The sequence below is a fragment of the Salvelinus fontinalis genome, chromosome 3 (assembly GCF_029448725.1).
Source record: "Salvelinus fontinalis isolate EN_2023a chromosome 3, ASM2944872v1, whole genome shotgun sequence".
Lineage (NCBI taxonomy): Eukaryota > Metazoa > Chordata > Actinopteri > Salmoniformes > Salmonidae > Salvelinus > Salvelinus fontinalis.
The window spans coordinates 49,660,427-49,673,852 of NC_074667.1; the positions used below are offsets into that span (position 1 = coordinate 49,660,427).

General features: G+C 39.7%; 1 protein-coding gene across 2 annotated transcripts in view; it reads left to right on the top strand.

Moving 5' to 3' along the window:
- LOC129851039 (chemokine-like protein TAFA-1) overlaps positions 1-8,504 on the top strand; it is a 295,228-nt gene extending 286,724 nt beyond the window's left edge. For both annotated transcript variants that reach the window (XR_008758930.1, XM_055917205.1), the window contains one exon: positions 1,387-8,504. Coding sequence is in view for 1 of the 2 variants with exons in the window: in XM_055917205.1 (XP_055773180.1) it covers positions 1,387-1,404 (18 nt within the window). In the remaining variant the exon portion in view is untranslated. The remainder of the gene's footprint in view (positions 1-1,386) is intronic.
- Positions 8,505-13,426: the final 4,922 nt, after the last annotated feature.

The window sequence follows — 13,426 nt, forward strand, 5'->3', positions numbered from 1 at the left end:
GGTGTGTGGGTTGATGATAAGCTGAGCTTCACTGTGTATGTAGAGAACTTGATAAGGAAGCTCAAGCTGAAAATAGGATTTTATTACCGGCATAAGGCTTGTTTTTTTTTTAGGCTAGGAAGGAGCTGGTACGATGTACATTACTGTCGTTTTTAGATTTTAGTGATGTTATATATATGCAGGCCTCAGCCACTACCCTGAGAGCACTTGATTCAGTGTATCATGCAGCTCTCAGGTTCATTACAAATCAGAAACGTCTAACACATCATTGTGATCTCTACAGAGCTGTTGGCTGGTCGTCATTGACCTTGCGTAGGCTTAAACACTGGTATACACTGATTTATAAGGCCATATTGGGTAAAATGCCATTTTATCGCTTCTTTTTTAGTCAGGTCAGTAAATAAATATCAATTACGGTCCCATTCTGATTTGCTTCTAACAGTACCAAAAATTAGAACAGGTCTGGTAGAAATAGTTTTAGTTGCTTAGCACCGTGGTCCTGGAATTCTCTCCTGAACATTTTAAAATGTGATGATCTAGTTTCGTTGGTGGAGTTTAAACACTTGATCGATGTATATATCATAGAAGAGTGTAATTGTTTTTAGGCCAGCTGTTTTTAGTCAAGGTGTTTGTGTTTTTAATGTAATATGTAATTGTTGTACTGTATGTGTGTTTATAATTTTGTTTAATGTTGTGTTAGTGTATGTAAGTTGTTTTGTCTTGTCTGAAACGTTGTTCCCCTGCTGCTATTGGACCAGTTCTCTCTTGGAAAAGAGATATTATCTCAATGAGAAAAAACCTATATAAATAAAGGTAAAATTTAAAAATTACAAAATTAAAATGTAGCCCCATTCCCCAATCAAATACCTTCGTTGATACTAAAAAAAAAGACAAATACAGCTTTTGATTCCAATCTAGCAACCTTCATAACATCCGACATAGCACCAGTATCCCAAAGTATTAAGTGAAAACAAGCTTAGAAAACAACATTGGGACTAGTAAAAAATTTAATAAGGCTACCTAAGAATAAATCAATGTGGGACACAATTACATTTTTTCTTATGAATGAAGTCGCACAAAAATGTGTGTCTTTTCCTACGAGTTAAGTTGCACAATTTTTTTTATAGTCTCACACGAATTAAACCACACAAAAATGCACGAAATCTGCTGAAACACTTTTTGTACATATTTACACGAACTGAGTGTGAGATTGTGTGTTGCAATAACAGCAGAGGAGAGGTGAGAGAGACGGGCTGTACAAAGCCTCTCAGTTCAAAAGACATGTGGAATGGAGAAATTCATCTGGGTGTAATCCTCACACGTTTGTATGCCTGTGTTCTATCTAAGTGTATGTGTTTCTCTTCTCCTCTTCCCTGTGTGTTTCAGATTCATCCTAGGACCTAACAAAGAGTTCCCTCGCAGGCTCCCAGCCAGGATCCCCTCCCTCCAAATGGACTAAAACCATTACATCAGCGACGACTGACTGGATTACCTGTGACCGCAAAAAGGATATCCTCTGAAATAAAACAGCTTTGCTAGCGTGGTGCCAAGGATTTTAGACCAGACTAATCCCCTTTTTGATCAATGAGCCTCAGGTCGGTGAGACTCCACAACAACAACCATGGCCAATTTCCCACATGCTCTTTTTTTCTCCCCTTCAAAAGGAAAACAGCTTAGCCGGGGTTATTTAGATGTTGTAAAAACGTTATTTGAAAACACTAACGCCTCCCGGAAGGTAAACTGGATGATCCTCACTGAGACTCAGTGCTACTGAGCAGGGGATCCTACAGGATCAGTGGCACATTGGAGGGACATTATGTGGGGATTGCTTTTACCTATTTCATCATCCTTGTCAACGGCATCCATCTTAGAAGCGACATCTCAGCATGCCAGCTTTCCTGTGACTGTGTGGAGCCTGGGCAGTGACCCTGACTGCTGTTCACTCTGCCTACGCAACGCAATGCCGCAGGAACAACAACGAGCGCTGAGTAAACAGACACTGAGAGGTCACAGGGGTCAACCCGGGGGCCCACAGTCACTGTCCATGATTGACATATCAGTCAGAAGTCTTCTTTGTTGGCATGCTCTATGTAATTCATTGGAGCTTTTTCTTTGTACGTAAGATGCTTTGTGTATATATACATATATAAATACAGTACATATAAAAAGAGTATGTGGGCTCCCTTATACAGTAAACAAAATATTCTGCACGGAGATCCTTTTGTGGGATTCTTCATTTCTGTCCCTGATTATGAAGTACAGTGAATTCCTAGTCAAAGGTAGTGGTTGAATCTCCTCTCTGTGTATAGGACTGTTTGCAGTGTTTGCTTGTATTGAGAATCTCTGGAATAGCCTTACAGGATCATCATGAGAAAGTATTGGTCTTATTCACCATTCTGCGATGTACTTGGAGGATAGGAATCTCTTTAGCTTCTGTAAAGATGATAAAAACACTGTACAGAACTGTCTAACAAAACAAACTATAATCAACAGCGACCCACGTCCTCTTTTCTGTGCTAAATTAGAGATAACAGTGCAACTGGGCCCAGTATCTGAGAGTTAACGCCTGTTCTTATTTCATTTCCTGTGTCTGCTATGGAGAATGAGTGTGGACTTGGCTGTCAATCAATTAAATGTATTTATAAAGCCCTTTTTACATCAGCCGATGTCACAAAGTGCTATACAGAAACCCAGCCTAAACCCAGTTGCTAGATAAAATCCCCAAACTGACAAGGTAAAAATCTGTTGTTCTGCCCTTGAACAAGGCAGTTAACCCACTGTCCCTATGCCGTCATTGTAAATAAGAATTTGTTCTTAACTGACTTGCCTAGTTAAATAAAGGTTAAATAAAAAAATAAAAAGAAGCATGGTGGCTAGGAAGAAACCTAGAGAGGAACCAGGCTCTGAGGGGTGGCCAGTCCTCTTCTGGCTGTGCCAGGTGGAGATTATAACAGCACATGACCAAGATGTTCAAACGTTCATAGATGACCAGCAGGGTTGTTGTGTGTAGATTCCACACTGACACAGTTGGCAGGTTTCCATTGACCCAGGTTTATCTGACAAAAGCAATGTCTCCCAAAAAATCATTGCAACATTTATAATGGCAGATGTAGGAGACATTTTCTAAAGATCAAATACATTTTTATCAGTTCGACAGTTTCCTTACTGCAACAATTGATGATGGAAACTGTGTTTTTTGAATAAAATATGATTGCTGAATAATTTTGAAGGTACGCAGGACACGTGATGTTATCGTGTAACTATTAAACTTCACTCCACATTTAATTGTAAATGCCTACTGCTTGCAAAATCCATTTATTCAACTAGAAAAAGAATGTTTCTTTGCAGGACAAAGATTGTCTTGACTTTCAAGAATGCCTGAATTGCTTTACATTGCAATTTTAAGTTTCACCATCAAATAGTTTCAGGTCTCTACTAGGCCTACATGACTACAATGGCACGGACTGTGGCGATAAGTAGGCACCAGAATTATTAGAATATGGCAAATATTAGTCAATTCTTGCATTCTATTCATGCTGGCTTTTGCGGGCTACCTGCTGTAACGTCATTACGTCCAGCTGTTTTTTCTCGACATGGCAGTAGACTGGAAACGCACTGTGGCATGCAATTGTCGCATCTACAGTACTTTCTATGCGAACATTCTAAATGTCGACAAAAATTCACTGGACAAGTCTAGGGAAACCTAGCTATTGAAAGCCTTTCCAATGGAGATATTGAAAAAGACATTGAGAAAGTATTAGCCACATTCGACAGACATGCAATACACCAATTAGATATACATACTACCTTATCAGAATTAAAACAATTTCCTATACTGAATTGCCTGTCTCATTTTCCAAAAGATTTACTGTTTTAATGTAGATTTTTTTTCTTAATATGTGGTGCGTACATTCATAAGTTCCTTTAAGTTCCATCTATATTATGAACAGATATGTACTCTACCATTCGTCTGAGTGAACAACACGTCAACAACACCAGTCATGACTGGTGGAAATATGCATACAAACAGACATGCTCACACACGCACAAACACACAAATTCATCTCTGATTGTTCATTTACAAAACTCCCTTTGTACCAAAGAGAATTTATCAAAATAGCACATTCAATAAATGTATGCAATTAGAATAAAGATTTCCAATATCTTTCCAGGGAAAGTACCTGATGATTTTTTATATCAACCCCTCCCCGCTCCACCAGCTATATCTGTTGATGCAGCGTTGTCTGATCGCCCTACAGACACACTTGTATATATTAGTCATTTAGAAATGCATATTTTTTGTGCCATTTGGTTCCTCACTGAACAGTCACAGAAGGTATTAAACCGAGAGACACATCAATCTCCCTGCGGTATTGTCAGAATCACACAGTCGGATACAGATGTAGGATCTTAATTTGAACCAGTTTGCTACAGCAGGAAAATAATCCTGCAGAACCAGGAAATTTGAAATATTATGTGGATTATAATTAATGAAAACATTTTGTTGGGGTTAATATATTTTGCATTAGGGCAAATCAAGTCTGACATTTTGAAGTGAAAATTACGAACATTAGAACCCTTTTTAAACCTTGAATACACTACAAGTTTGCATTTCCTGATGTGCAGTAGAATTCCCAACATTAAAATCCTACATTTGTATACAGAGAGAGATCCAGAGAGAGAGAGGGAATGTGTGTTTTCTTCCTCAATGAGCCGTTCCCATTCCCCTCTTTGTTTGTTTCATATCTAATAGGATTCGGAGCGTCCCGTAGTCTCACTGTGTCTGTACAGAACAACAGGACTGAGCGTGTGTATGGCAGTGTGTGTGTAGAGAGAGGAGCGAGAGAATCCAGTTTATACATTTTATGAAAAAAAGATATGGCACTGTGAAGATTATCCTTAAATGTATGAGGATGGACAAATCAATGTTTTGTTTCTCTCCGTGTTTATGCTGGTTCTAAAGTAGATTGTGTTTAATGGGTGCTCTGGGATGTGCTGGAAGAGAAGTAGAGATACCGTTCATTCTTCCCTCTCTTTTATTCACTCCACTCCTTTTTAGGTGGAGTAGAGCAGAACACACCCTGCATAGATAACAGACCTCGCTTCTCTCCCTCTCCGCATTATTATTACTATTTCACAGGAGACACATTGGTAACACTTTATTTCCATTTGTAGGTGCTCTATAGACTATCAGTAACATTTCAACTATCTACTAACACTAGCTCTAACCCTAACCTTAACCCGTCTCCTAACCCTAAACTTAACCTTTACCCTAACTCTTACTCTAAACCTTACCCTAACCCTAACTGTAACCTTAACAAGCAGTTGCTTATCAACAGATTGTTTGTTGATAGTATGACAGATGGAAAATCCGGACTATCCAAATAAAATGTGACACACACATCAATCACCAGCACATCAATCTCTCAGCACAGAGATGATCGAACATTACACTGGTTAATCAAGTGTTCAATGGGATGGATTGAAGTCTTTCAACACAACTTCCATTAACTTTCTACAGGTACAACAACAACTACCATGGTTGGCTATATCTGGTAAATCCACTTTCTATCAGACTGTAACTCATGAGTTCAATGATTCATGAGTTCACTCTGTGGAAGGTAGTCTTGAGTTCAGTGTCTTCAAAGCCTGCAAGGTAGTCCTTAACGTACTGTATAACCACAGTAATAGGCACCATGACTCATCCCAAATGTCAGCTTTCCACTGATCTCTTCCGGACACAGACATCTAAAGGCCCCCAAACATAATTAATAACCTCAAATTTCTTCTTAATGATAGCTGTTCAGTGGCTGACACGTCCAACTTTGATGCCTAGTTATTAGCCCAGATCCATTTGTTGAGGAAATTACATCGGAGAAAGGAAGCGGCCACAGTATACTAGATTTTGAGTTTTTTATCAAAGAGCAGCAAATGTGAAATGGGCCATTATTATTATAGCAGGAGTGTCAGCACAGCTGTCATGACTAAGCTACTGTAGTGTAGAACAGAGAGCTGAAGTCTTTATTCACTCCAACAGGAAATTGCAGTCAACTTGATGTATGAACAAAAACCTTAGAATAATTGTGAAGATGTAAATGTAGTTACATTAGTCTATGATTGGTAGTATGTGTGTTGATATTTTGCTATAAAACGTAATTATCCCTTATATAGATTAAAATCAAATCAAATCCAATTTTATTTGTCACGTGCCGAATACAACACCTTACAGTGAAATGCTTACTTACAAGCCCTTAACCAACAATGCAGTTTTAAGAAAATACAAAAAAAATGTAAAGTAAGAGATAAGAACAACAAATAATTAAAGAGCCGCATGTTCTTAATGTCGTTGTTCATTCACATTAAAATATTACACTTTTTAATGTCCCGTTGGTAGGATATACATGCCTTCAGTTCATTCATTCATTCTAGCGATTGAACATTAGCTAGCAGAATGGAGGGCAAGGGCAGATTAACCACTCGTCGCCTGGTCCTCATAAGGCACCCTGATCTTTGCCTCGAAATCTACGTTTCCTTCTCCAGCAAATCACGGGGATCGGAGCCTGGTCGGGTGTCAACAGTATATCCCTCGCAGTCGACTCATTGAAGAAAAACTCTTCATCCAGTTTGAGGTGAACAATCCCAGTTCTGATGTTTGGAAGCTCTTTTCGGTCATAGGAGACGGTAGCAGCAACATTACGTACAAAACAAATTACGAACAACACGGAAAAACAAACAAAATAGCATGATTGGTTGAGGGCCGCTAAGACGGCAGCCCTACCCACTGGGCCATCACTAACCCCGACGGCTCACTCTGTATAATGGACTTCTCAGAATTCTTCAGAAACTATTCAGACCACTTTACTTTTCCACGTTTTGTTAGGTTGCAGCCTTATTCTAAAATGTATTCAATTGTTTTTTCCCCCTAATCAATCTACACACATTACTCCATAATGACAAAGCAAAAGCAAATTTTTAGAAATATTTGCAAATTTGCTTAAATTAAACACAGATATCACATTTACATAAGTATTCAGACCCTTTACTCAGTACTTTGTTGAAGTACCTTTGGCAGCAATTACAGCCTCGAGTCTTCTTGGGTATGACGCTACAAGCTTGGAACACCTGTATTTGGGGAGTTTCTCCTATTCTTCTCTGCAGATCCTTTCAAGCTCTGTCAGGTTGAATGGGAAGCATTGCTGCACAGCTATTTTCAGGTCTCTCCAGAGATGTTCCATCGGGTTCAAGTCCGGGCTTTGGCTGGGCCGCTCAAGGAAATTCAGAGACTTGTCCTGAAGCCACTCAAGCGTTGTCTTGGCTGTGTACTTAGGGTCTTAGTCCTGTTGGAAGTTGAACCTTTGCCCCAGTCTGAGGTCCTGAGCGCTCTGCAGCATGTTGTCATCAAGGAGCTCTCTGTACTTTGCTCCATTCCTCTGCCTCGATCCGGACTAGTCTCCCAGTCCCTGCCGCTGAAAAACACCCCACAGTATGATGATGCCACCACCATGCTTCACCGTAGGGATGGTGCCAGGTTTCCTCTAGACGTGACGCTTAGCATTCAGCCCAGAGAGTTCAATCTTGGTTTCATCAGACCAGAGAATCTTGTTTCTCAAGGTCTGAGAGTCTTTAGGTGCCTTTTGGCAAACTCCAAGTGGGCTGTCATGTGCCATTTACTGAGGAGTGGCTTCTGTCTGGCCACTACCATAAAGGCCTGATTGGTGGAGTGCTGTAGAGATGGTTGTCCTTCTGGAAGGTTCTCCCATCTCCACAGAAGAACTCTGAAGCTCTGTCAGAGTGACCATATGGTTCTTCGTCACCTCCCTGACCAAGGCCCTTCTCCCCCGATAGCTCATTTTGGCCAGCTCTAGGAAGCGTCTTGGTAGTTCCAAACTTATTTTATTTAAGAATGATGGATGCCACTGTGTTCTTGGGGATCTTCAATGCTGCAAAAAATGTTTGGTACCCTTCCCCAGATCTGTGTATTAACACAATCCTGTCTCGGAGCGCTACGGACAATTCTTTCGACCTCAGGGCTTGGTTTTTGCTCTGACATGCACTGTCAACTGTGGGACCTTATATAGACAAGTGTGTACCTTTCCAAATCATGTCCAATCAATTGAATCTACCACAGGTGAGCTCCAATCAAGTTGTAGATACATCTCAAGGATGATCAATGGAAATAAGATGCACATGAGCTCAACTATCGTGTCTCAAGGCAAAGGGTCTGAATACTTTTTTATTTAATAAAAAATATATATATATTTAACCTTTATTTAACTAGGCAAGTCAGTTAAGAATAAATTCTTATTTACAATGACGGCATAGGAACAGTGGGTTAACTGCCTTTTATCAGGGCAGAACGACAGATTTTTACATTGTCAGCTCAAGGATTTGATCTAGCAACCTTTTGGTTACTGGCCCAACACTCTAACCACTAGCCTACCTGCATTTACTTATGTAAATGTGCTATTTTTGCTTTTTATTGTTAATAAATTTGCATAAAATTCTGTTTTCACTTTGTCATTGTGGGGTATTGCGTGCAGATTGGTAAGGATTATTTCTATTTAATTCATTTTAGAATAAGGCTGTAACATAACAAAATTTGGAAAAAGTCAAGGGGTTAGAATACTTTCCAAAGGCACAGTACATTATTATTGGTCTGAGTGTCTAACACAGCAAGCATGCTCTCAGGAGTGAAAAAACAAATGGTTTTTATTGGAAACACTTTTTATGAAAAGACACCCAATTCCATTTGAGTTGATTTTATAGATTTATTCTCAAAACTTTTTTTGTCACTAAACTTCTTAGGATTCATCTTTTTGTTCATTCATTATCCATACATACCTACTCGTGCCCTTCATCGGGTAATTATGAGAGGATAAATGCAATTATGCCCAATTCCAATTATATCCTCAGCCAATAGGCTGTTTGGATTTGGGTAGTATGTAAATGAGCATCACAAGGGCATGCAGGGAGTGGTGATGGAAATAAGTCTGGGCAGGAGGGAACTGTAGCACCCTGGAAGGGCAGACATGCTGTTGGATTCAGAATACGTAGGTGAAATATAAGGACTAAATCAAATCAAAATCACATTTTATTGGTTGCTTACACAGTTTAGCAGGTGTTATGGCAGGTGCAGCAAAATGCTTATGTTCATACTTCCTATCAATGAATGCAGTAATTGTCAACCAGCACACAAAACTCACTTTTTTTTATCATAAAAAATGTGGTACAGCAGTAGATATATAAATAGCTATTATTAAATTAACCACTGTTCAATGACTATGTACATAGGGAAGCAGTCCCTAAGGTGCAGGGTAGAGTACCTGGTGGCAGCCAGCTAGTGACAGTGACTGAGGGGCAGGCTAGGGCACTGGGCAGAGGGCAGGGTACTGGGGGGAGGCCGTCTTGTGGTGGCTGTTTCTTTCGGTCCCAGCTTTGATGTACCTGTACTGTCTCCTCCTACTGCTGACACTATTCTCACTTTTCAGAATTCAAATAAACGTGACATGTTTCGTAAAAAGGAACTATATAGTTGTCATAATTTTGCTATGAATTACTATAATGTGCTGTCTGTAAAGTATTGTCCAGCTGTCTGCCTTGCAAATCACCATAACATAACGACAAGGATAGAAAAGGGCAAAACACCAGTCTCTATATGGCAGGAAGAAGATAGTCACTGTGGCAGATACAACAGAATGTTAACATGGTATGGTGCAAAAATCTATTTACTGTAGATGTATCCCCATGACAGATCCCTAGCATGACTGTCCAGATTATTTCTATTCTACTTGTATTACCTTCCTCACCTTGTTTTTCCCAGGCTATCATCCCAAATTGAATGGTGTCTTTGTATCAAGGAGATATCCATTGAATGTGAGATGCTGTTGCCTGAGCCATCAACACAATGGATTCTATTTCTCAGGCAACATCAAGGGACAATGCACTGTACTGATGGACAATAAAACAGGCAGACTGGCTGAAAGGATGGCTGTGTAAACACTGGTTTTATTATGCTTACTGAAGCACAATGTGGATTTCCCGTATAGGTTCTGTTCATTACATTTACACACACATTCTCTGTTATCCAATCAGACATTTGAGGAAAGGTCCAGAATCAAAAGATATGCTGCAGACTCAACGCAACCTACAAGCAGGTAGGTACAGCTAGGGGATATACACTGAGTATGGAAAAGCATTAAGAACACCTGCTCTTTCCATGACATAGATTGAACAGGTGAATCCAGGTGCAACTCAATATTAGGAAGGTGTTCCTAATGTTTGGTATAATCAGTGTATATAATTCTTGACTTGTTTCTCAATGTGTTACCTTAGGTTTAGAAACAATCCTATAGTTGTAATATGTGACACATGCAAGCTATTTGTGAACAGCTCAAGAAAGAGGATAATTTTGGTTGGTGTATTCTAATACTGTCCCTCATGGAGCTATTTGAGAGCAATGGCGCTGGAGGGAATATCAGCCGTTTTGCCGGCTCCTGACCAATTGTATTATTTTGTATATTTTTTACGCTGATCATAACTTGTTTTGTATAGAATGTTTCCTCCACTCTGTCCTATGAACGAAAACAGCTTCTGCACATCAGAACAGCTATCACTAACCTCGTTTTGGATGAGGACTTCTACTTCAATGAGTCAGAGGCTAATGACATATTGATTATCGTGGACAAGACCCTAATCCCTGACACTGAGAAGGAGTGTGGGATACGTGATGAGACTACGTCGGAGTGGATAAACCGCCTACACCGTGCAATCGCAGGAGAACAAACTGGATGAGCTCCGTTGAAGACTATCATATCAACGTGATCTGAAGAACTGTAATATCCTATGTTTCTCCGAGTCGTGGCTAAACAAGGACATGGTACATTTCTATACATCGACAGGACAGAACGGCAGTGTTGGGGATCTCAGGGGAGGGGGTGTGTGTCACTTTGTTAACAACAGCTGGTACGCGATCTCTAATATTAAGGAAGTCTCGAGGTTCTGTGCGCCTGAGTAACATTACCTTACCTTAAGCTCTAGAAAATACCATTTACAGGACTGTTTTGCAAGCACAGACTGGAAAATGATTAATTCAATGGTTTACCACATCAGTAACCATCTTTATTAATAAGTGCATCAATGACTTCTTACCCACAGTGAACGTACGTGCGTACATATCCCAACCAGAAGCCATGGAATACAGGCAACATCTGCACTGGCTAAAGGCTAGAGCTGCCGCTTTCAAGGAGCGGCATAATAGCCCTGACACTTATAAAAAATCCTGCTACGGCCTCCGACGAACCATCAAACAGGAAAAGCGTCAATACAGGACTACAGTCAAATCTTACTACACCAGCTCTGAAGCTTGTCAGATGTGGCAGGGCTTGCAAACAATCACGGATTTGGTATTTGGTATTTTATTAGGATCCCCATTAGTTGTTGCAAATGCAGCAGCTACTCTTCCTGGGGTCCACACAAAACATGAAACATAATACAGAATGACATAATACAGAACATCAATTGACAAGAACAGCTCAAGGACAGAACTACATACATTTTTTTTAAAGGCACACGTAGCCTACATATCAATGCATACACACAAACTATCTAGGACAAATAGGGGAGAGGTGTTGTGCCGTGAGTTGTTGCTTTATCTGCTTTTTGAAACCAGGTTTGCTGTTTATTTGAGCAATATGAGATGGAATGCAATAAGGGCTCTATATAATACTGTACACTTTCTTGAATTTGTTCTGGATTTGGAGATTGTGAAAATACCCCTGGTGGCATGTCTGGGGGGATACGTGTGTGTGTCAGAGATGTGACTAAGTTGACGATGCAAACAATTTGGGACTTTCAACACATTAAAGTTTCTTATAAAAAAGAGAAAGTGATGCAGTCAATCTCTCCTCAACTCTTAGCCAAGAGAGAATGGCATGCATAGTATTTATATCAGCCCTCTGATTACAATTAAGATCAAAACATGCCGCTCTGTTCTGGGCCAGCTGCAGCTTAACTAGGTCTTTGCATGCAACACTGGACCACAAGACCGGACAATAATCAAGAGTAGAAAAAACTAGAGCCTGCAGAACTTGCTTTTTGGAGTGTGGTGTCAAAAAAGCAGAGCATGTCTTTATTACGGCTAGACCTCTCCCAATCTTTACAACTACTGAATCTATAAGTTTTGACCATGACAGTTTACAATCTAAGGTAACGCCAAGTAATTTAGTCTACTCAACTTGTTCAACAGCCACACCATTCATTACCAGATTCAGCTGAGGTCTAGAACTTAAGGAATGATTTGTAACAAATACAATGCTCTTAGTTTTAGAAATGTTTAGGGCCAGTTAATTACTGGCCACCCATTCCAAAACAGACGCAACTCTTTGTTAAGGGTTTTTGTGACTTCATTAGCTGTAGTTGCTGATGAGTATATGGTTGAATCATCAGCATACATGGACACACATGCTTTGTTTAATGCCAGTGGCAGGTCACTGGTAAAAATAGAAACGAGTAGAGGGCCTAGAGAGATCCCCTGCGGTACACCACACTTTACATGTTTGACATTAGAAAAGCTTCCATTAAAGAAAACCCTTTGAGTTCTATTAGATATAAAGCTCTGGCAGATGTTGAAAAGCCATAGCACATATGTTTTTCAACATCAGGTTATGGTCAATAATAGCAAAGGCTCCCACAATCTTCTTATGTCAGTGCAGTACATGTTGAGTACCCTTCTCTATAAGCATGCTGAAAGTCTGTTGCTAATTTATTTACAGAGAAATAGCATTGTATTTGGTCAAACACCATTTTTTTCAACAGTTTACTAAGAGCTGGCAGCAAGCTTATAGGTCTGTTGTTAGAACCAGTAATGGCCGCTTTACCACTCTTGGGTAGCGGCATTACTTTGGCTTCCCTCCAGGCCTGAGGACAAAGACTTTCCTCTAGGCTCAGATTAAAAATATGACAGATAGGAGTGGCTATAGAGTCAGCTACAATCCTCAGTAGCTTTCCATCTAAGTTGTCAATGCCAGGAGGTTTGTCATTATTGATCGATAACAATAATTATTCCACCTCTCCCACACTGACTTCACAAAATTCAAACTTGCAATGCTTTTCTTTCATTATTTGTTTTTTTTATACATGAATACAATTGATCACTGTTCGTTGTTGGCATTTCCTGCCTAAGTTTGTCATTAAAATAATCATTAAAATAATTGGCAACATCAAATGGTTTTGTGATGAATAAGCCATCTGATTCAATGAAAGATGGAGTTGAATTTGTCTTTCTGCCCATAATTTCATTTAAAAGTACTTTTTCATAATTCTTTATATAATTGATCTTGGCTTCATAATACCATTTCTTCTTCTTCTTGTTGAGTTTAGTCACATAAATTCTCAATTTTCAGTAAGTCAGCCAGTCAGATGTGCAGCC